Source organism: Euwallacea fornicatus, chromosome 26 (genome assembly GCF_040115645.1).
Source record: "Euwallacea fornicatus isolate EFF26 chromosome 26, ASM4011564v1, whole genome shotgun sequence".
Classification (NCBI taxonomy): domain Eukaryota; kingdom Metazoa; phylum Arthropoda; class Insecta; order Coleoptera; family Curculionidae; genus Euwallacea; species Euwallacea fornicatus.
Window position 1 is genome coordinate 2,924,935 of NC_089566.1, and position 20,875 is coordinate 2,945,809.

At 34.9% G+C, this 20,875-nt stretch overlaps 1 protein-coding gene across 2 annotated transcripts in view; it reads left to right on the forward strand.

Moving 5' to 3' along the window:
* ptc (protein patched) overlaps nt 1-20,875 on the forward strand; it is a 40,402-nt gene that overhangs the window by 2,402 nt on the left and 17,125 nt on the right. Inside the window, exons 1-2 of one of the 2 annotated variants that reach the window (XM_066296718.1) lie at nt 16,766-17,133; nt 18,716-18,916. In XM_066296718.1, the coding sequence (XP_066152815.1) occupies nt 18,800-18,916 (117 nt within the window). In that variant the 5' untranslated portion in view covers nt 16,766-17,133; nt 18,716-18,799. Of the gene's footprint in view, nt 1-16,765; nt 17,134-18,715; nt 18,917-20,875 lie in introns of those variants that run through there. The other variant, XM_066296719.1, reaches the window with a different exon arrangement.

The window sequence follows — 20,875 nt, forward strand, 5'->3', positions numbered from 1 at the left end:
GAGTTATGAGATAAAATTCAAAAAGGTGTAAATACAAACGAAAGAAAAACCCTGTGGAAGGTGGGATAAAATTTTGATTTACGACTTGAAAAATACATTTTTTTGTCATTTTTATGATGGAAGTCGTGTTAGTTCATCTAAGTATATCGGTCATTTAATTCTATAAAATAGACGTTAACTACAGAAGTCTGTTGTGCTCGTTATAAGAAAATATAATTTTTTATTTAAAATAAAACAAAAATGTTATTATTTTTATATTTTTCCGGGTATTGGGGCGCATCAAGAAAGTAGCATGAACAAAAAACGAAAATGCATTACTCAATGGAAAATATGTCGGAAACCGTTAGGTGTGCAAGTTTTTTGCACGTTTTTGATGCAGAAGAGTTCACAGTGTTAGAATTCGTAGAAACATTGAATTCGTCGGTGCTAATGAAAAGGTGATGACGATTTTTTTACCTCGAAAATTTTTATTTTAAAACAGATATTCCAAGTGAATTTATCCTGCGCAAAAACCCCCTAGGAACGGAATAAAGTCTGTAAATCGAAAGTTGTGAAATTTATTTCCAATTCACAGAACTGAAAAATTATTTTGGCATCGTCCCATTTTTCCTCATCTAGCACCCGCTACTAATTCGTTCCATTGCTTCTTGGCCACCCTGTAAGGGAACTGGCCTAAACAAAACGGAGGAGATGGATGCAGGAGTATTGACAACTTGTTTTGTGAATTACAACTCTGTTAAACTAACAAAGTGTCTTCAAGTTACACGGAATTAAAGAATAAATATTTATTAAGTGCATATATCTCGAATAAAAACATTAATAATCACCATGTATCCGTCCTCTATCAACATTCTTTTTGAGTTCCTTTGAGAAATGTAGACCCTTGTACTTTCATTTCAAAAGTATCGCTCCTGCAATTATATCTGTTGGAAAAGAAAATTACACAGTCTAGACTAAAGACATCGAGGAGTACGTTTCTTATTTGAACGATCCCCTCGATATCTAATTTTTTTGGTCTGGATTCAATTTTTTATCCTCAAAAGATGTGATGGCCAAATCGTTTAAAATGAAACTTTACACTGCACATAGGGTTAGTCCGTAAACCACTCGTTAGAAAATTTTCGAGTTTCCACCACCGTAGCCCAATGCAATTTGGTTTCAGGCTAGGATCGATCGTTTCTGATCTAAGTGATAAATTTTTCGAAAATGACGGTGCGTTCACTTATACCAGAAGAAGCTACGAACTTCGTTATTTTAAACGGAACCTTTTTATTTTTTCCCATTTTCGGTTTTCTAGATAAATTTCAAGGCCGGTTTGTGTGAAATGTCGTTTTTCTAAAATTTACCCTTTTCAAGTTATACTAGAAAGTCTACAACTTCTGGCAGCCGCGAGATTCTACGAAAATCATTATTATGCATTGGCCGCTACGAATTTTGGGACAGGTTTTCTGGGGTGCAGCGAAGTCCTAATAAGCTACGTCTTGACGTATTTTAATTCGACAAAAAGTTTCTCACAGTCGCCGAAACATGCCTCCGAACTTGCATTACTTCAAATCTCAATAACTAGCTTATTTCAAATAGATCGCCGTGTCCAGAAATAGCCTAGCGAACTTTAATAATATTTGATACAGAACTAAGTTCTGGATTCGAAAATGCTTCAAGGTATGGAGTGTCCTATATGAAATAAGCAAGTTATTATGATTTAGAGTTATGCAACTTCAGGGATATGTTTCGGGGGCTATGCAAGGTGTAAGCGAAATACGTAAAAATGTAGCTTATTAGACCCTCTTTGAGCCCCAGAACGCCGAGTCCAAAATTCGCGGCGGCTACTGCACTATGCCGATTTCGATAGGATTATGCAGTTCTCAAAATTTCCAGTAGAATTCGGAAATGGTAATTTTTTGACATAAACCAGCCTTAAAATTTAAGAAATCCGAAAATGATTTTTAAAAAATCAGAGGGTTCCATTTGGAATAAGAAAGTGGGTAGCTATTTTCGATGTAACTGAAAGTGTCGTCATTTTGAAAATATTTACTTGGATTCGAGATGGTCGATTCTACCCCGAAACCAAATTTAATTGGGATGCAACGATACGAAGTTGATCGTTTTCGAATGAAGGAGCGGCGTGGCTAACCCTGTGCAAACTAACCCCGCAGCCCTCGTATATAACCTTTCCCAACGACGCGATGTACGATGTTCTTACGTATCATCCGGAAATTGCAATTTACCTTATTAATTACTACACCCAATTGGTTTTTCATTCTCTGACGCTATCGATACCTGTCATACAAATTAGGTGACACCCCTTTTACGATAACAAGGACCAAACACTTAAATTTAGTGCCTCTTATCTAAGCACAAATGTATTTGATTATGATTGCGCTAACAAGATTTTCCTTGAAATCCATGAATACAGGATCAATGGATTGAAATTAAATGTCATGTCACATGTAAGTCGGAAATTTGCTTGCAAAGTGCTTTTTAATATTTATTACTTCCCTAACAGCTCCTTGTTTTAGGACGGTCGATTTAAGCAACATAGAAACGATTACTTCACTGTTATACTGGTTCCACTATGACGCGTTTTGTTGCCCCAAATTTGTTAAGACGTATTAATTATTTGTTTATGGGGACCACCAACTGCGAAACACCAGATAATGTTTTATTAAGTGATTTATTGATGCTTAAATATGTTATGTGCAGTCGCAAATGCTTAAAATGAAACAAGCCAAATACTGTTTTCGTCCTAAAGACAGCGTAAATTCATTACTGTATCCATTCCCTGATTTTGGTACACGTATTATTTAATTTACCCTATGGTTCGTAATATCTTTTATGTTATCCTGGCATCAAAGAAGCATCCCTATTAGTAAACTCTAACTTACTCAACTAAAAAGGTTTCTGAAACGAAAATAGCTGGTCCCTACATATGTCTATTTTAATATGTCAATTGTACACGTTGTCCCCATTTCTGTTGGTAAGGCTAAAAGCATGTTTCACACAAGTATTTTGAAAGCCCTTTTACACACTCTTTCGTTTTTGTCAGCCATTCTCAGTCTTCCTCTTTTTCTCGGCGTTTTATCGGGAAAATTAACATAGGCTTTGTCGACATGCTAATTTCACAATCACACTCGACGGAATGTTCCTCAAGTGCCGACTTAATGAGCCGATACAGCCGTACAGAGCGTGAGTTTTTTTCGATGATTAGTGAAGAGATCTGGAAAACAAGCAGAGGAACGTAATCGGTTAAGTGGGGGAAGAATCGTAGCTGCGGATGACCGACTTAAGGCCACTTTTGATTTCTTGAAAAGGTTGATGGCTTGCTAGGTATTTAGCAAAAACCAAATTTTGCCGATTTCTTTCAATCGACCTAGTCGTGTGATTAATAGTATCAGAAAAGTTGTGTAAATGCGAGTGTTGCAGAGAATTTTGCCCTAAAAATGATAAACTAACCAGACTTTTTCTGATAGCTGTTACTTTTGATATATGTCATAAATTTAACTTTTAAATTATTTATATTAAATTATTTACAATTATTTAAATTTAACTTTTTTTATGAAGAGGATGGTAGGTTACGACTTATTTAAAAAAGGATCTTTTCAAGCTTCAACACGATCCCGGTGGCTAGACAGTTATTTCTCAAAATGGCGGACTCGCGGCTTTTTTCGATTCGACGTTGCAACCTCAAGATGGTTAGCTACGAAATCGCTCATGTTTTATAATTCACTTGACACTGACAGCTGGCGTCATTTAAGTCAAGTATAAATGTAAGTTTTTGAAATGCACTGGTAAGAGTTTCGCAAATCGAGGAATTATTAAATGCGTATAAATTTTTGAACTGAATATTTCATATACGAAAAACCGGAGTATTGTCAAGCATTATTTTTTCTACGAAGAACAATAAAAACTGAAGTTGACAGAAAAAAATTATGAATTAGTAGAAGCTCTTGGAGAAGCGGTTCAGAAAGCTTTCGATGTTGTCGGTGAGCGTTCAATTACAAAAGATACAATTTCAGGTTTGAATCGATGCAACACATGTATAAGTAACCACCGAGAGATTTTTGCGCCTCTGCAACATTAATAATTAACCATGTAATTAATAAATAATTATTCGTAAATGGGTATTAGTTATTTTCACATGTTACGAAATACTTGTCAAAGCAATTCAAAAACTTTAATTTATATTTGACTTAAATGACGCAAATCGTGAGTGTGAAACAAAATAATGAATCTGTACGAACAATTTCATGATCAACTATACTGGGTGTCTCAGTAACCAGTAGCATAACCAGAAGGAGTAAAAGCTAAACAACGTGTCCCCCGAAATATTCTCAAGTATCTCTCACCATAACGGAGATATCGTCTCGTAACAGAATTACTGCTGAGGACCTGTATATTGCAATATCGGATTTGGGAAAAGGCCGTAAGTCTGCTATTTTGAGAAATATGCATGTACTTCTTGGTATCATTTTAAAGCTTGGAAAAATACCTGCTTTAAATGAGGCATAACCCACTACAGGCTTTCCATCTTAAAAAAAGTAAGTTTATGCCATATTTCAAAAGTAACAGTTATTTTATATATATTTGTATTTAAATAATTTCTGGGGTGCCAACAATTATACGACTAAATCGACAAAATTTGGTTTCTGCCAAACATCTCGTAAGCTACGGAGTTTTTTAAGAAACAAAAAGTAGCCTTAAATTGGTCCCCCAAAGCTGCAATTCTGCCCCTATTTAACCGACTCCGTAACTCTGCTAGTTTACGAGATCCCTTCGCTAATCATCGAGGAAAACTCATCCCGTAAATTACTTCCCTTTTCAGGAATGAAAAACATGTAAAATTCTGCAAGAATTTGTATCAATTTTTTGCCATGCGAAAATGCAGGACGAACACAGTCCCTAAGAAAAACTATGAGAAGAAATACGATGGCTTCATGAAGGGAGAAATCCTGGAAAAGATAGGGGCTACAAAATGCGGTGAAACAGACACTGGTTGAATATAAAATACGTCGGGATCAGTGTGAGCAAGGAATCTGAATGTCTATTAGAAAATAATTGTTGTTTATTGTCTAGAAGACAATTAAATGTTCGCACCGGTTCCCTTTTCCACGACATGACCGCGCGAGTCGCGTCACATCCGTAATGCAACGTGTACTTTTTGGAATTGGTTCTTTTAAACGTGTGTGGTCGTACACGTACGATTTCCAAGGCGTTGGTTGTTCGGGTTCGGTATATCGATATAACAAATTTTGATCATCTACTATTCATAATATTTTATACTTTTCTTAATGAGAATGAGTATACCTGTTTAATTTTCAAACTTTTCTATACGTTTGAGGCGGACCGTTCATTTTTTCAATTTTGCAATTTAATAATAATGCCCCACACATGAATTGGGATTGTTGGAACGGTGAAATTGCCCACTATTCTCAGTAAAAACTGACTAAGAATTCATTCATCCTATTCTAAGGGCTCGGACGAATATATATCGAACTCTTGTTGCCTTCCGAAGTTAGGAAAAACCAGTTGAAAAACGATAATTCATAATTCATCACAATATATGGAAGGTGTTCATCCTTCATACATTCACATTCCATATAAATAAATAAAGGCCGCATTATATATGAAATTTTTTGCTTAGGAATTTGGATAAATTTTAACTTTGCTTTCAGAAATCGAAAAAGAAATAACTATAACTGCCAAAGTACATTTTTTTTTCAAAAACATTCAAAATCTAACTTATTTCTGAAAATCTTGAAAAATCATGGAGAAAAAATTCTCTAAGTTTATTTTCTGCCTACATGCCGATTTTCGGCTTTCTCGAAGGACTTCCATTTTTTTTTTATTTCTCAGAATAAATGTATTCTATAATGATAACGGTCTTACGTTAATATTTGTTGGTGTATTTAATTTTGTGTCTATCAACTTCATGAAAATATCGCAATAAGGTAATCTGAACATTTAGTTTATAAACTAGATTAATTTTGCATCAAGGCACGCGTAGCGTTTATGGCGAATTTTAGATCGTTCCTTTGAAAACGAGAAGAAATAAGAGGACCTTTTTTACTGGAAATATTTGCGAATCAGCGATTTGATTTCGAAAATACAAAATTGCCACGAACAAAAAAGTTAAGGCGAGATTTACGTAGAAGACCCCCCGCATGTGACGCCCCTGACTAAAATTTGCAATTATTAAAATAAAGGAAGTTTTCCCATTCCGACTTATTAAAGTATATCGAATTTTATAATTCTGACACAAACCCCATTTTGAAAATTTTGCGGAAAAAACATCTTCAGAGGTCCTCCTTTAGAGGGTTCTAGCCCCTTTAAGAAGCATTTTTTGGGGTATGTGTAAGACCTTTAATTATTTTAACCTCTAGAATCACCTCCTAAAATATTTCAACGTTATTTCCGGACACCCTGTACGTAAGTTTGCCTAGACTTCGTCTTCCGATTATAAAATCTCCATGTAAACAAATGCATGCCACCCACACGTGATCCGCTTAAGACGTGAGTATTGAACAGGGCCGTAGTCACGCCACTATTACACTGAAAAATTTAAAAAATAAATAAATTCTTTTAATTAATTATATTTCTCAACTATATATAATTTTGATTTAGCAGATTTTTAACGTCTGCGAATTTAAATGTTCTATTATTTTTAGCAATGTAGTACTTGACATCAGCCCATACGAACTCAATTGGGTTGAGTTACAGTGATGAGGCAGTTGACGTAATATAGTTTTTTCTGACTTACTGCCATTTCACCAATCATGTAATTTACTTATCGCATTGTGTTCTTTGACTAAATATATCTAAAAACAGATATTTTTACATCGTTGGGTCAAATTGGAGGTTCTTGTCGCGAAACCAATTTTGAATTGTCTTTCTTATACTAGCGGTGGGAATTTTTTCTACTTTCTTCGAATGATGAGGAACGTTGTCAAGAACCATGACGGAGTCGTTCTCAACCAGCGGCAAATATTTTTAAAACTACTGCTTGTGTACGGTTCACCATTCATCTCTTCATGGTAATCTCCGATTTATTTCGGCTCAAAGCACAAAGCAGAATCGATGACGAATCCGTCTACACTTCCAATATGGCAAATTATCAATTGTTGCCCTTCCCCTATAACCCAGCTTTATAAAGTATACATAGAGGATCAAGAGTCCCGCAACTATTAATAATTAAAAAATTAACAATATAAACCTCTATAACCTAATGTATTAAAAATTTGAATTGGGCCCCGATTTACTTGAGAATTTTTCTTATCATTTGAGGAGCTATAATATTGGTTGAGCTTTTTGAGCAATTTTATTTTTTAAATCTTCTACATTGTTGCGCTTATTTAAATACACCCTACGTTGTAGATAACCCCATAAAACTAGTCCGTACGAGTGAGGTCAGGCTATCTAACAGGCCACTCTGATTGCCCTCTTTGTGGAATACATCGAAAAAAGATATATTTATTTTGAAATATGTTCAGAATTTCTCAAAAAAGTCGAAAACGTCACAATATACATAAGAAAAAAAAATGAAAAAGTATATTTATCAACTACACGGGTGACCCTGTATTACGTCAAAAAGTACACAACTAAAAACAACATTTTAATGAAAAGTATTTCTTTAAATTTTCAACGAATTTATGGGAGATTTTTGATCTTCTGTAAATATTGATAATAAATTAAACTACTGTACCTACTGAATTTTTAAGCCTTATTAAAAATCCATCTAAAAATACGTTTCTTGTCGTTGTGACACTTTCGTTCACCGAAACTTTAGATATGTGTCCGGATTCACCCACGTCTAGTCTGAATAATATATTTTTTAATTTTGATTCCCGTGGACCTTAATCGCAATCAAATAGTCTTTTTTCTATCGTGTAATCTCAGGACTATCCACCAAGAGGCTATATTGCGCCCACGTAAACCTTAAATATTTTAAAAGTATGCAAAAAAGTTGTTCTTGTCATACTGGGTAAACTAAGACCACCGTGAATAACCATAAGACTTTTATATAAATTGAAAATATTGTTTCTATAAAAAAAAACTCGTGTATTTTCCTTCTTATTGCTGTTATTTCTATTTCTTTCAGCTTATTATGAATGGTTTATCGCCTCTTGTAGGTTTTCGGGCAACGTGAAAATTTGAATATTTTTTAATAACTTTTATTATTGAATATTCACTTAAACCATCCCTTCTTGCGACCCTTACAACAATGCTTTTTTTTTAACCAAGCCAGCATGTCCTTCTTACTCACACTTCTAAAAGTTAATAACGATTTCTTTCACTTCAACATTTACATTAAGTACTACGACTGAGGGCTAACACCCATGGGCGTACTACGGCTAAAAAGGGATTATCGGCTAATTTATTGTCTATCTTTTTATAGTGCGACATTTGGCATTTATTTTGGTACAGGAATTTTTGGTTAAACGTCGTATTGCTTCAGGAACACCCGGTATATGACAAATTTTTTCTGCTGATTTTCATTTCATTCATGGTTTTGTCTTTGTAAGCTTTGAACGTAGTGTGTTTTCTGTTCCAAAAACTAGTCTAATATTGAATTTATTTTCTCATCGTTTAGACTGGTCTGGTATACCTGCTATTTACCAAATGATACAATTTGTAATAAGTCTATTATGATTTTGCTTCGACACAGGGTGTTTGAAATTGTGAAAACATTTATTGATAAAGTTACTCGGATAAATGTTATCAACTAAAATATTTTTATGAACGTGTCTTCGACGTTGAAATTCGGGTATTTTTTCCACGAGGAAGGTAGCGTCCTGTCGGCTGGATAGTATGGAATTTGCTGAAGCGTCTGCCCACTAAAAACCACGGGATTCCTGTAAGTCTAACCTGTTTCGATCCGAAACTGTGTTTTGTGATTTGAATCGACATCTACAAACATTTTTTTTAATTTCCCAAAAAATTACTGGAATTTTCGAAATGGATTTAGGATATTCAGCAAAAATCTAGATAATGGATATCTGGGTGAATTTACGTTACTAACAAGAGGCTTTAAAGGCATATCATTTTTGTCGACCTAATTTACATACACACTTCCTCATTCATTAAATTATTTTTTTAATTTCTAAACGTGTTATGAAATTGTCTCTCTAAGGCATCTCTTGAGTCATTTTATTATTTAATTCTTTAATTTTAACTTAGTGTAATTCTCACCATTTAAGAAACCCCCAATTTTTTCTCACAGATAACATAGTTCATTGTGACTGAATAGTTACCTGTTTCTGCTAAAGGGACTTAAATATTGTTATCGTTACGTGAAGAATTGTGCACTTCTTATTCGATGGAAGTGAAATTTTGCATCATTGAGTAAAGGTTTCTCTTAAATTAGTCGTATCTAATCTTCAATTTTTGTTGAGATTCCTGCGGTAAGGTTTGTCCCCTTTTTTTCTATAGCACAAATAAAGTCACGTTTAGAAACATATTTGAGAATGACACAGTAATTTAAGTCTTTAGAAAGAACAAGAGTTTTATACTCAGATAAGTTTTTATCGGATAAATTTATTACTGTCGTTTCAGGTACATCGTTATTATTATTGTTCAGTGTTCGAAACTCGTTATTAAGTTTTTTCGCAACTAAATTGTAAAATTTGTTTAAATGACTTTTTATAAATAATGTTTTCGCAATTTCAAACAGCGTATAACGAGACAAAATACTAAAATTGACCTATAAAGGACTTTTTTTTATCATACGTAGCAGGCAGATCGTACCGAACTGAACGACTAATAAATAAATTCAATGTTACAATAGTTTTTGAGCAGAAAATATACTACATTCAAAACTAATACTGAGAAATCCACAAAAAAAACTAACTGAGATTAAAAACCTAGATTAGTTATCCGCAAAAGCAAATAAAAATTTAATAAGACAGATTTAAATTGATCGCATGATCAAATGAGAATCACTTGCTTCGAATCAACCTTTTGGAATGATTTGAGTATAAGTTTTTAGTGAATTGCAAATTTTTGTCTTTCTACCCATTTTTCGTAGGTTCTAGTGTTAAACATTAACAAGGTTGTACTGTCCAAGCCCTTAATGAAAGATTAATGTTATTCTCAGTTTTCCTCTTAAGTTAGTCACATAAGCATCGCTATCCATACAGATTAGAGTTCAAGATACAAATATGTAATAAAATTCTGAGATGGAGCTGAGACCACCCAAGCTGCTTTTATCACATTTGCAAGCATTCATTAAAGTCAGGATTTAATGATGTATGATTGCACTAATAACGAGAGACAGAGTAAACAAATCGCTGTTAAGGTGCGATCGCTTAATTAATCTCATAGTTTTATCATTTGTGACAGAATCATAATTTTTTTGGTGTTAATCAAATACTTCTCATGTTAACTTAAATTGAGGTAAAATTTGTATCTATAAAAAACAGATTTCTCGAGATGAACCATTATCGACTTGTTGCGGATAAACCGATAATTGAGAATTGTAGTTAACAATTCTTTTATGCTAAAAAATTTTCACAATTCGATTCGTATACCGAGAATACACTAATAGTTTAATTATAGTAAAATATTAATTTATGAGTAATTGACTTATGAAATGAGTAAACATAATAGGGCTTTGTAAAAGGTATTTCGAGCATTCAATTTGAATTAAACAATGTATTCGCTCATTAAAAAAAAACAAAAGCCGATATAATTGGGGGATTCATAAAATGATATACAACATTAGCAGATTATTAGTTTCATTAGGTTATTTGTAACAACCACTAATTATAAACATTCGATTTGAGTCATCAACCAGTTGCTTTTCAGATATGTTCTCAATGCCGCAATTTTCGAGCAAATTTAGAACATAATGCGGAATGTTCGGAATGTTCACATATCATACTAAGTACCCGATAATGCTTTACTATGTTTTGAGTATATGTACGTAACACGGAATATACAAATTTAAATTATACGGCAAAAACTTGTTCTCATGGATTCTATAATAAATTTGTAGAGTTGATGTACAGTGTGTACATAAATTATGGAATAAAGTGATTTCCTCGGTGTAGTACGAAAATAATAAAAAAATGCTCGGACACATCGATTTTAGTTTCAATTCCATGTATTTTGGTTGGATAATATTAGTTGTGGCGTCACCATCGTTTCAGAGATGACGTCAGGATTAATACTTTTAATGCTTTTTTATTATTTTATGTGAAAGAGCGTACTTTTTGGTGTAACTGACATAAACTGCTTCACTATGTTATATAACAGATTTTTCGATAAATTCTCAAAAACATATTTGCTATCCGAACCCGGCTTAACCGGATATTTATTGTTGAACAAAACACACATCTCCTGTTGTGTTCGCTCTTTATAACCATAGCCGATCATCATAAGAATTTCAATTCTTTGCGTTATGGTTAATCACATTGAAATATAACTCTTATAAGAAATTAAACCTTCATGAGGTCAAACCAAAACTAACAAATATCAAAATTTAAACATTATTAGAATGGTTTCTACAAAACGAAAAGAATGCTTTTTTCTGGAAATAAATAACTAAAGCTACCCGATAAATCAAGGAAAGACTAACCCGACCCGCTTAGTGATTTTTATCTTTTTTCGTAAGGTACGATGAAGGAAAATATGTTATTGAGAATTCATAAAAAAATATGTTGTGTAACATTGAAAAAAGTTTATATCCTGCACGTAAAAGCTGCGCTCTTTCACATAAAATTATCAAAAACCATTATAAAAAATTTAACACTGATATCGTATCTGCAACGTTGATGACTTCATACCTAATATTATTCGATCAAAATATGTGGAATTTTTAATTAACGTCGACGTGTCCAAGCATTCTTTATTATTTATATTATATACCGAGAAAATGAATTTGTTCCTTACTTTCTATACACACTGTAGATAGAGGTACGGAAATTTCATAAATTACACCAGCGCCATACATTCCCCATAAGTTGGAACTATCGAACAGAGATGACGGTGGTTACAGCTTCCTATAGTGTTTGCATCGAGTCACACCTGTGTACTAAAGATGGCGCTAATATTGCATTGAAACGAAGCGTATAGAAGTTACTCCGAAATGTATTATGTTTAATTGATTTATTTAAAATTTATTTAACGTTTGATTTAGTTGTTTAACGTTTTATGAAAAAAGTTTACGAACTGGTATTTAATGTCAACGTAGATTCGCTTTCATTGCCTAGCAACGTGTAATTGAAATCATACGATGTAAGTACCAGGAGTCAAAATAAAGTTAACATTGAAGTTAGTTCTCTTCCCGAAAGAATAACCTGAACATTAACAATTTCTGATGACTCAACTTCAATAAACATCCTACCAGCTCCGCACGGGCACTTCGAACACCGTGCCAAATCTTAACCGACCAACTTCTTCATTTAAAGGAAGACTAATCTGTAAAATAATATTTCATTTTTATTTTTGCTTGCCTTATCTTCTCGTGGGTGGTCCGGCCATCGGAGAAGCCTTAAAACGGTCGTCAAGATTTTATTGAGAACATCATTCCATTCCGGGGGTAAGAATTAATTTATTTGTTAGATCTTGGTTTAGATAGAGAGAGGAGAAACGATTCTTCTAAGTAGTTGCGTTCGTCAAAAGCATTTTTAGCATCTCAAATTTGAGCGTCCATTATATATTTTAGCACTGCATTATAATGCAGGGTTTTTATTGGTCTAATGGATATCCATGTGAGGTGCCTTTAGCTGAGTGCCCATTAGTAGTATTTGGAGAAACGCGAGAGCTAGACAATCACAATTTCGTATACGGCCACGCTATGGCAAGAATTATTGATTGCGAATATTTTCAAAATGATGGCGGTTCCGAAGATATCGGAAATTGATAACAGCTTTATTGTTATTAAATGAAATAACTATGTTTTTAATTGTTTTTATGATTCCATGTCGAATTTCAGGTCGGCTTTATCTAACATACTGCTCACCTAAACCGTCAAACTTTCGGACTTAAAAATTGTTTTATGTCAAAATTGGCCAAAATTTCCTGTGCAGCACAAATTTATTATAATCGATCCAACAAAAGTAGAACAATAAAATTTTGCCATTAAAAAGCCAAAACACTGCACTTCATTTTTCTTAAATCCAACGTTGATAATTATCTACAGGACGGTCTACAAAATAAATTGAACTGGGCCAATACAAAAATGCCGGAAAGTCATTTTCTTCAAATGGGACATCCCACGTTTTATTACATACGTGGATTAAAAGGCAATTTCATTTTACATTCAATCATGTATTATTTTCGAATTTTTACATAAATTTTTTTTTCAGTTATTTGAATTTGAAATTTAAAAAAAAATCCAAAACCCAGTTGCTGGGAGCTTTAATATCCTTAACTACATGTCAGCAACATGCTTATATAATTGTTCAAAATGTTCACCATTTGTTTCTAAACATTTTTCTGTCCGTAAGTATACCTGCTTGCACTGATATAAATCAAAAAACGTCCCAATGTGAGAGTAAGAAAATGTTACGTAATTCGAATCAGAATGAAATGGCCTTTTGAGCCGCGCAATAATATATGTGACTTTCCTGCATTTTTTTTATTGGGCTTGTTCAATTTATTTTTTGCAGATCACTCTGTAGATGAATATGAAAACCGTAAATGAAAAGAACGAAGTGCAGTGTTTTGGCTTTTTGCTGACAAAATTTTGTTATTTGTTCCTTATTAGTTCCACTATAACGAAATTTTTTAAACAGAAGATTTTTGCCAATTTCGACATAAAAAAAAATGTTTCTCTACAGAAGTTGGCATTTTTAGAGTGGGAGTATATTAAATAAAATTCACCCGAATCGGAAAAAACCATCGTCATTCCATTTAAAATAACACAGCTGTAATCAATTTACGGTACTTCCGAGAGTGTCGCCATTTTGAAAATATTTTCAGTAGATAAATATCGGCCTCGGATCCATATCACTTTAACTCACCAAAAATTAATGGTTTCTTCTTTAAAAAAAAATTGTTATTTGATATTGGAGTATCTGATTCTTTACAAATTATTACGGATTTTTTACTTATTTTCCATATACACATATGTAAGTATCTGCAAGCTTTTGGGGCCGTAAAGTGAATAGGTGTACTAGGTGGGATAGGGTATCCAATCAATAGATTTTGGGCTTAAATGGTTGCATACCGAATTGTAAATTTCTAATTTTCGCGGATCTATAAGTATTTCGAATGGGCACTGGGCTTCTCAAGAGACTCTGTATATCACATGCTTAAATCCGGTGTACGCTAATTTTTCAATGGACAAGCGTTAATTTAGGAGTTCAAGGTATACTTTTATTGCATTTTACCGAGACCTTTGGTTCTGACACCAACTTGGTAGATACCTTCCCATACACCTCAACACATTTAGATCGTAGCATTACCAGTTTCCATTCAGTGTAATATGTATTATCGTTTACATATTTGTAAACATCTCTGCACAAAATTAAAATAACAATGGGTTTATTTCGAATCATTCACAAACTGTTTATCTAAGCGTTTCAGATGATATTAGTAGTTCTCCAATGTTTTCTAGAATAATAGACGTACATCCTGGACGATATTTTGATTCTCATACTGAGTGTCTTATTCAGATGTGCGCCTTACCGCCATTGCCGAAATGGTAAGGGTGTTTTTTCGTTTTTTGTCAATCTCTTAAAATTCATTTATGTTAAAATATCCTTCTTTCTGGGCGGGAGGTCTGAAATTGAAAACCAAATGGGATACAAGTTGCCATTTTTGGAGACTTGATATGCCGTAAACGGTGTTGCCACATTGTTTTAGGTTTCCAAAATTTTACAAAAATTGCAAAACTGGTCTAAATATTCAAGCAAAATCATTTAAAAAATATCAATCTGATTAAAAAGAGTTTAATGCATATTTTTGACTTTCTTACTCTTTGCTATATACATATATGCATATCGTTGCCCCTAACTGTCACTCGACGTTTTTCTATTCAGTTTTTCTAATATGAATTTCACATTTTTATTTTATGTCCCGAAAAAATTTTTCATTTTTGAAAGATCGCTATACGGTTTTTCTTCTAAATCATCATCATCATCATAATAAATATTTTCTGGTGCCGTTTAAACTCGGTCTCTAATAGGTCCCTAATTTCCCAAACAGAAAGCCCATTAAGGTCATGTCGGGAGAACCAGGTAGCCAACAAAAAAAAAAACAAAACAAAAGGGCACGCTAACGATATGTTATTATTTTAGAGATGAAAAGCGCTTTTGAAATGTGGAATAAAAACGCTATTATAGGTCTTCAGAAAAAAAGTGAGTTGGTATCAATGTTTTGGACGTCGAACATAACAATACATCTATGTTGTCCAAAGGAGGAAATTAGCAAAAATTTACCCATCTTTTTTTGGCTATTTCGGAGATAGCACTAATAGGCACGTCTAAATACGACACTCTGTAGAGGCTAGATGTGCTGTGGCCCAAAATGGGGATTACATACGTACCTCAAGGATTAGGTGAAACAGAAAAATGGTCGAATAGGAAAGGTAAAAAAAAAATGCATGGGCAATCACTGACGTTTTTCAAAACGATTTAAATAATTTTAGTTTTTGCGTTATTTAAAAAAAAAACAAAAACTTTCGTTGAAGTTACGTCAATACTGTTGGGGCAACTTTTTGCGAGCTCTCCACCTGGGCATTCAGTTTTTAATTGCGACGTTTGGGTTCTGAGATATCAGCATCAACTTATTTTTTTGTTTGTCTCTTTGATAATGCTTGGGCGGTGGTTCTTCAAGGCTTCCATAATTTCGTTGATTTATTACAAGCCTCTCGAATAACCTTGCGCTTGGTTGTAACATTTTGCGATATAGAATTTCATTAAACAATTCGCGATAGCAAATTCTCACATGTTGGACCAACGTGAAGCTAAAAGAATGAGAAGTCGATCTTGATGCATCAGGACTGAAACGTCGTATTTGAAAATTGAATAGGCACAAGACGCCCAGCAGTACCATTGCCCAGCCATACATTGCGCAAGAATTAAAAAACGCGAATTTTTCGAAAATAAGTCAAAAGCGAAAGACCCGAAATTGTTTTTAGGGCGCCGTCGGACGGCTATCGACTCCCCTCCAACTTTTCCTATTCAGTCATATTTACAACTCTTGTAGGTTTCGAGATACTCGTACATGCAGTTGTAATTTGGGACACGCTGAATAATTCACTTCGTTTAAATATTAATTTAAAAGGAAGCAAAAAAATCCAAGTGCCAATAGTGCTCATAAACTATGGCGATATACGCTCATTCATGATCCATGAATTCTCGTGACGGGGATCAAAATTATTCTAGAAATATTTAATTTTATTAATAATATCTGGGAAACGTTTGCAGTATCATTGTTTATAGCGCAGAGGTCAAGCACAGGATTGACCTCCCGGAAACCGGAAATGCGACGAGATGATGGAGCTGTAAAGTGCAGACACTAAAAAGAGGAAGTGAATGTTTCCCGAATATCTAGGAAGAAAATTCACATTATAACGAGAGATTTAGGCCGGGGAGGGGGGGGGGCGGGGGCACTTACCGCACGTCCATCACATGTGAATGGCGACGAAAAAAATAACATTTCTGTCAGCATGTAAACCGCAAATGGTGGCAAAAAACTTAATTATGTTATATGTATCATTTTGAGAATTTACATACAGATATATGGATGTGGGTGGTCTTGGCTCGGTCCGTGTCGGCCCAAGTCGTACGTTCAGAGCAGAAATACAATGAACGAATGGTAGGAAGGAAGGACCCAACACCAACATTTGAGAGTACTACGAACGACTTGCTTAGTGAACAGTGAACGGTGTTTAGTACGAAAGAATCTCGTAGACGGTTAGCATTGGTGTCTAAAATCAAAACGAATTTGAACTTAATTAAATGACGATTTTTGTTTCGAAGCATTTGGTGTGTCCATTTCCGAGCGTCTAATCTCTTATTACGTCATGATGTTATGACACAAGTGAGATAGTGTTAGTGATAATTTTCTGGAATATGGTCCGTGGAAAAATGCCGCATTGTCCTTTAATCATCGGTGGCTCATAGGATTTTCTATGAACCCTAGGGAAAATGTTCTTGTTTGTATACAGGACGTTGACTGTTTTACCGGGTAAATATAACGCCACTGTTGCATTACTGTAATTATTGTGCTGTAGTTCGTTGGAACCGATCGTCTTGCTCTAGAAATTTTCAAACTTTCGGTTTTGTTTACTCAGTCGCTATAGCTACAGATGTGCCATTTGCCAAAAGTGAATTATCTCAAATTGACCTGCTCGTTTTTCGTTCGTCGTGATCACGTTTTCTCACAAAAATTGTTTTCGCATTTCCAAAAATATGCGAGCAGCAATTGAAATCCGGTGATCAATGCCCGGTGATTTACTCACGCAATATTTTTTGATGCTCTCGGTAAACTCGTAAAGGCTTGGACCGCACTTCGTTATTATATATGGTTCAACGTTTTCACTACGTCGCGTTTGCCATCATAACATACGTCTTTCGTACGATAATTTGCCATGGAAAGCTTCCCAACTAATTTTTAATCAAATCGTAAGCGTATACTTTCTATACCCAATTACTCAAACATGAAAAAACTTTGATTGCGCAAAGATGAAAACCTCCTAAATTCTTTGTGGATTATACGGTGTTGCCACTTTTCGGACCAATTTATCTTAGATATTCTAACGCTAACGTGTAAAAAACGTTTTCATGTAGCGCAGGGAAAATTTCGGTAAGGAGGGCGTTAGAAACGGTACCACGCAAATGTAGTGTCATGAACGGGTCTCGTAATTAATAAGCAACTGATTAATTATCGATTTCTTTCCTTAACTTCATCTCGAGTAAATATTCTCAACCGTGCGGGGTGGCTTAGAAGGTGGTACGGGCATTTCCGTTATTGCAGTGTGATCTAGGCAGTACCTTAAAGGCAGAGGGGTAACAACAGAACGTACCGCAGTCGTCGTTTTCATATGTTTCGTAACACAAAGAAATTTTAGTCCAATAGCTCGTTTCCAAACTTATGATCCTTACGCCCATCAGCTCATAAAACACTTTGGCATCTTTGATGCAACAAACTCCTTTCCTCGGTCTTCAGAACCGGGGATATGTTAAGTCTTTTCGTACACGCTGTGTATCTTTTACCTAATCTACTTACTTTTCGTTGTTGCCCTACATATCACCCATGAGCAGCTACATATTAAACAGTGCAGAACTGTTACTGATCACGTCGCAATGTCAAAAGATGAAAAATTGCAAAAACGTGCGACTTTATTTTTTTCAAAATTATAAATAATACATTTTTACAAATTCGCACGTTCGACTTTGCTTTTTTTTCATCGTCTGTGAAACCTTTAGGAAAAAAATCTCAGTGCTCCCGACGTTGTTTTCCGTCTTTTCCGATTTCTGCTAATAGCTGAAAAGGCCCGGCAGGCCATCTCGCTGCTCGATTTCATTAAGACTGACAACAAAAACTACTTATTATTGACTGCCTGCCTCTTCGTCAAGCACAAGCGGATCAAAAATAATTGAACGTAATTCGCCGTTTTTGTTACGTTGCAGGCGAACTTATTAAAACTAATTTGCGTCAGGCACACATTAACCATGTTAGAAAACGAAAAGAAAGACACCTGCCACTTTGTGGCACTTACTCGCGAGGAGTTTCTTAAGTTGGCATTAGCGTGTATTTTTTGTTTCAGTTTTTTGGATACACAGAGTAATCAATGGTGCCGTGAATGGAGCGGAGCGGCACAAAGGGCCTGCCCGGCCCTGAGTTTTGATAGATGGCAACTCAGGCCTCGGCGCCTGTAGCGCCAGGGCCGGAATCTCGACACGAGTCGGACCTGTACACCAGGCCTGGCTGGGTGGATGCAGACGTAGCCTTAGCACAGTTAAATCAGGTGAACATTATGTGTCATTTGTTATGCTGAAACTGCATTGTATTGATCAGCCATGAAACAGTAAAGTTTTAACTCGAAACCATATCCCACGTGCTGCGTCGGTCGTAAACTCTCAGAAAGATACTTTGTAAAGTCGGGTTTGCATGATTAAATTGAAAAGAGCGCTTATGCGTCGGCCCGCCAAAATGGTATACACGTTATTATACAGGGTGTCTGCAATAACCTTCATATATTTCGACAGTTCCTGCGTGAGTCTGACCGAAAGAGCCTCATGATTAATCTACAGTCGTTTAAAGCTGGCGCGCAGGTTATTACATTCTTTGTCTACAATTCAGATCAAATTTGGGTGGCTGAACATATTTTACATCAGAAGGCTCCTGTAACTGCAAATCTTTGACAGATGCTGAAAAAAAATCCTATGAAATCCAGGCGATACTTGCGGCTCAGTTTAAAGTGGAAAATACGAAAATCTGCTCGAAATAAAATATTCTTTGATACACAACGTCGTGTTTTTCTCAGAAACTGTGCGTCCTTCTCAGTTTCAACATGATTTTTTTTTTCGTAAGCCGATCCTTTGTCGCATCAAAATTCAAAATATTTCCCGAAAAACTGTACATTTTAATTCTACCACCCCGCAATTCTGCGCCGCTGGTGATTAATGCGAAATTTTTAATGTTCTAATATCGGCAAATGAATTTGTTGTCAAAGTCGAAGTAGACACATGTCATTGATTGTGACAAGGAAACGTCCCTGATATGTAATTTGGAAAAGATATTGGATGAGTGCTATCTTTGAAGCGGCGTACGTAGCTCCTTTTGATAGTGTCTCCTGGTCTATTTTCATAGAAGCTATTTTTATTATTTTGACCTGAGGAATCGCCTCCCGGAATACCAGGTGACCCTAATAGAATGTACATAGTCAGATGTTATTTATTATTAGAAACTGAGATCTGAAATTCGAAATGTCAATGTGACAGAATGTGACCAAGATTTTGTTAATTTCAAATTACGTATACCGTGGCACATTTTTTAATTCAAAATCGAAACTATCACGCTTACCCTTCTGATGTGTAAATTTATTTCACTTGACGCTTTTGTTTTTTATTACATAAGTGGAACGTCTTAAGTTCGATAATTATGTTAGTGACTATAAAATACCCATTTTCTACTGGAAAAGAAGCAAACCTGCATGTTTCAGTCACTCACAAGTACTCGGAATAAGAGCAGATTGTTGAAAGATGGTAATTTACCCCGTTTTCGACACAATATCAACGTTTCCTTGTTGGTATTGTCTATGTGGCTCTTTCTATTTATGTAAAAAAACCATAAGAATTCAATGAAAAAATTGTATTTTTCTTTATTTCAAATAGAAAAATATCTGTCAAAAACACATGTGTCACGGTGTATTCTACGTCGATTGTAGCGGATATTCGATTAGTCGAGTAATGCAGCAAGTGATCGTGGTAAATTTTCGAAATTCGGTTTGCATATCGGGCCAAACAAAAAGTTAAAATATTCTTAAAAAATGGAAGTTTGTAAAATGACACATGACTGACATTAGTAAAACATTTGTGTCATCGTGACATATTGACGTTCGACGTTTCAGAGTTCTGGCATTAGATACCTACATTTGATTGGGATTAACCGGCTTATGTACGTTACTTTTGGATGCTCTGCGTAACGAAGACGAAATGATAATTTTGTCCGTATTGTATGCGATACTTTTTCTACCGCAACAACGACGAAACAAATTGTGATAAACGAGCTCACAACATGATTATTTGTTGGAAATCGAGGGTTATCAATATCGTTTCTGAGCCCGTAACAGTGCTATAGTCTAACAATCATAGAAAAAGAGATATTTCTTAGGCCTTTGCGGTGAAGTAATGAAGTTCGATAGATTCCCAGAACCAATGGGTCAGTTGAAAGTCTTTACTTCGCCTGCCAAAGCTGTTAACAG